The sequence below is a fragment of the Hylobates moloch genome, unplaced genomic scaffold (genome assembly GCF_009828535.3).
Source record: "Hylobates moloch isolate HMO894 unplaced genomic scaffold, HMol_V3 SCAFFOLD_2750, whole genome shotgun sequence".
Taxonomy (NCBI): domain Eukaryota; kingdom Metazoa; phylum Chordata; class Mammalia; order Primates; family Hylobatidae; genus Hylobates; species Hylobates moloch.
This window is the reverse complement of record NW_026655025.1, coordinates 1624-4263: the sequence shown is the minus strand read 5'-3', so window position 1 is coordinate 4263 and position 2640 is coordinate 1624. Positions and strand designations below refer to the sequence as shown.

General features: G+C 51.1%; 1 protein-coding gene across 1 annotated transcript; it reads left to right on the top strand.

Moving 5' to 3' along the window:
- Window positions 1-206: 206 nt before the first annotated feature.
- LOC116465044 (protein FAM47A-like) lies at window positions 207-2243 on the top strand. Its single transcript, XM_058435224.1, has 2 exons — window positions 207-827; window positions 942-2243. The coding sequence occupies exons 1-2, from the start codon at window positions 207-209 to the stop codon at window positions 2127-2129; spliced, it is 1809 nt and encodes a 602-aa protein (XP_058291207.1). The 3' UTR covers window positions 2130-2243.
- The last annotated feature ends 397 nt before the right edge of the window (window positions 2244-2640 follow it).

The window sequence follows — 2640 nt, the reverse complement described above, 5'->3', positions numbered from 1 at the left end:
CAGTAGTCATTAGGAAACGCACATGAAACCCAGAATGAGATTCCACTACGCACCTGTTAGAATCTGGGCTGCGCTTGTGATGTCAGCGCTGCCCCACCTCCAGGAAGGAACCTGGGCTGCGCGTGGCTGGCGGTCTCCTAGCGACTAGAGCGTCAGAGATCAGGAACCGCAGAAGTTGGAGACTTGGCACCCCAGCGAGAGCCACCATGGGGGACCAGAGGCCGCAGGACCGGCTGATGTCCCCAGGCATGGACTCCAAGCCCCGGTACTGTAACCATCTGCCTTCCAAGTGCTTCGCGAAGGGCAAGCACGGGCGCCTGAGGTTCCCATCCATGGACACCCAGAACTGGGTATTTGTGAGGGAGGGCATGGACGACTTCCGCTACGGCTGTCCATCTCCCGAAGACACGCTCGTTTGTCACCGTGACGAGTTTTTACTCCCCAAAATATCTGTCAGAGGTCCCCAAGCAGACCCCAAACGACGGCAGAAAAAGCTGCTCAAGAAAGCGGCGCTATTTTCCAAGCTCTCTCCAGCGCAGCTAGCACGGAAGGCGTTTGTAGAGCAAGTGGAAGCCGAGCTCATGGCCAAGCATCCCTTGGCCATGTACCCCAATCTGGGAGAAGATCTGCCTCCAGATCTCCTACTACAGGTGCTGCAACAGCTGGATCCTGAGAGGAAGCTGGAGGACCCTTGGGCTCGTTGTGAGGCCCGGGAGAAGACAACTGAGGTACCCACTGAGCCTGCTCAATATCCCCGTGGGGAGTTCTGCCCGCGGCCTTTCGAGACTGGCGTGTCCCATCTCCACCCAGTGCCTCCCAAGACTCTGGTGTCCAGTCTCCGCCCGGAGCCTCCAGAGACTGGAGTGACCCATCGGCGCCCGGAGCCTCCCGAGACTCCTCGGCGGTCCAGTCTCCACCCGCAGCCTCCCAAGACTCCTCAGGGGTCCAGTCTCCACCCGCAGCCTCCCAAGACTCGTCCGGGGTCCAGTCTCCGCCCGGAGCCTTCCGAGACTGGAGTGACCCATCTGCGCCCGGAGCTTCCCAAGACTCCTCGGGGGTCCAGTCTCCACCCGCAGCCTCCCAAGACTCGTCCGGGGTCCAGTCTCTGCCCGCAGCCTTCCAAGACTGGACTGTCACATCTCTGCCTGGAACCTCCCGACACTACTCGGATGTCCAATCTCCTACTAGACGTGCTGAAATTGCTGGATCCTGGGAGGACGCTGGAGGACGTATGGGATCGTTGTGAGGCCCGGGTGAAGAAAACTGAGGAACCCACCGAGCCTGATCAATGCCCTTATGAGGAACCCTGCCTGCAGCCTCCCGAGACTCCGGTGTCCCATCCCCACCCAGAGCCTCCCAAGACTCCTCATGTGTCCAGTCTCTGCCCGGAGCCTCCCAAGACTCGTCGAGTGTCCAGTCTCCACCAGGAGCCTCCCAAAGCTCCAGAGTCCCATCAATTCTCGGAGCCTCCCAAGATTGGAGCATCCTGCATGAAAGAACTGCTTCAGGAAGATATGCCAAGCACAAAAGAGTGCATTTCTGACCCTCTTCAATATAGATACACGTCAGAAAAACTCCGTGAATTCTTCAAGTGGGCTGCAGACCTGGGAGTTGATGAAGAAACAATCTGGAATCTGTTTGACTTCACCACCGACTACAGAGCAACCCATGACGACCAAAAGATTAAGAAGGTAAACGAGTGCTCCTCAGAGCTGAAGTACAGCATGGAGCTAGATGAAAAGGATGAGGACAAATTCTTCTCACAGGAAAAATACTGGGGCAGGAAATTTCACACGCCATCAAATTCTTATACCGCTCAGCCTGTGAAGATGAGGTATGGAGCATGGTACCTCAAGCCAAAGTTGTGGAAAAAGCGAAGAAGTGATGAACCTTTGACTGACCCCAAGCTCTTACTTAAAAAGCCTGATGAACCTGACGTTCTTGACGATCTTTATGGACCAATTGCCTTTAAGGATTTCATTCTAAGCAAGGGCTATGAAATGCCTGGAATCCTCGAAAGGCTGTTTGCCAGGAAGGGATGGACTTATGACTCTGTTAAGACTCCTATTCAACGTGCAATGATATTTTACAAGTACAAAGAAATCGTAGAGTCATCGGAAGAAGATTAGGCGCTTTTCAATTTACTACTCAATTGGGTATTTCTTGCTCTCATTTTAATCATCAATCATAATTTATGATGACTGGCCCCCTGGATGTACAACTTTGGCAACATCTGTAAATTCAATACCTACTGTTTATCAATATTTCTTAATGACCTGCTTTGGCTTCATCATTCCATATATTTTATCAATTATGCGATTAATATTCACATATACCTTCTCACTTTGTTGAAGCATTGTGAATATTACATCATGTCAATTATTTGTAAAAATACATAAAACCAGAAATTATTATTATTAGAATTATTCTTTAAAAGAGAAATAGGGTCAGGCACATTTGCTCATGCCTGTAATCCTTCCCGCTTTGGGAGGCCCAGGTGGGTGGATTGCTTGAGGCCAGGAGTTCAAGACCAGCCTGGGAAACATGGTGAAACCTGGTCTCTATAAAAAAATCCATAAATGTTGAAGCATTGTGGATTCCATTTTTGGATTTTTAACAACCTAAACTTTCTGTTGATAT

What these genes read in the sequence shown, in the direction of transcription:
- LOC116465044 (XM_058435224.1), top strand. Translation starts at nt 207, where the DNA reads ATGGGGGACCAGAGGCCGCAGGACCGGCTGATGTCCCCAGGCATGGAC. An exon ending in CAGTGCCTCCCAAGACTCTG is followed by an intron (nt 828 to 941) that starts GTGTCCAGTCTC and finishes AAGACTCCTCAG; the next exon opens with GGGTCCAGTCTCCACCCGCA.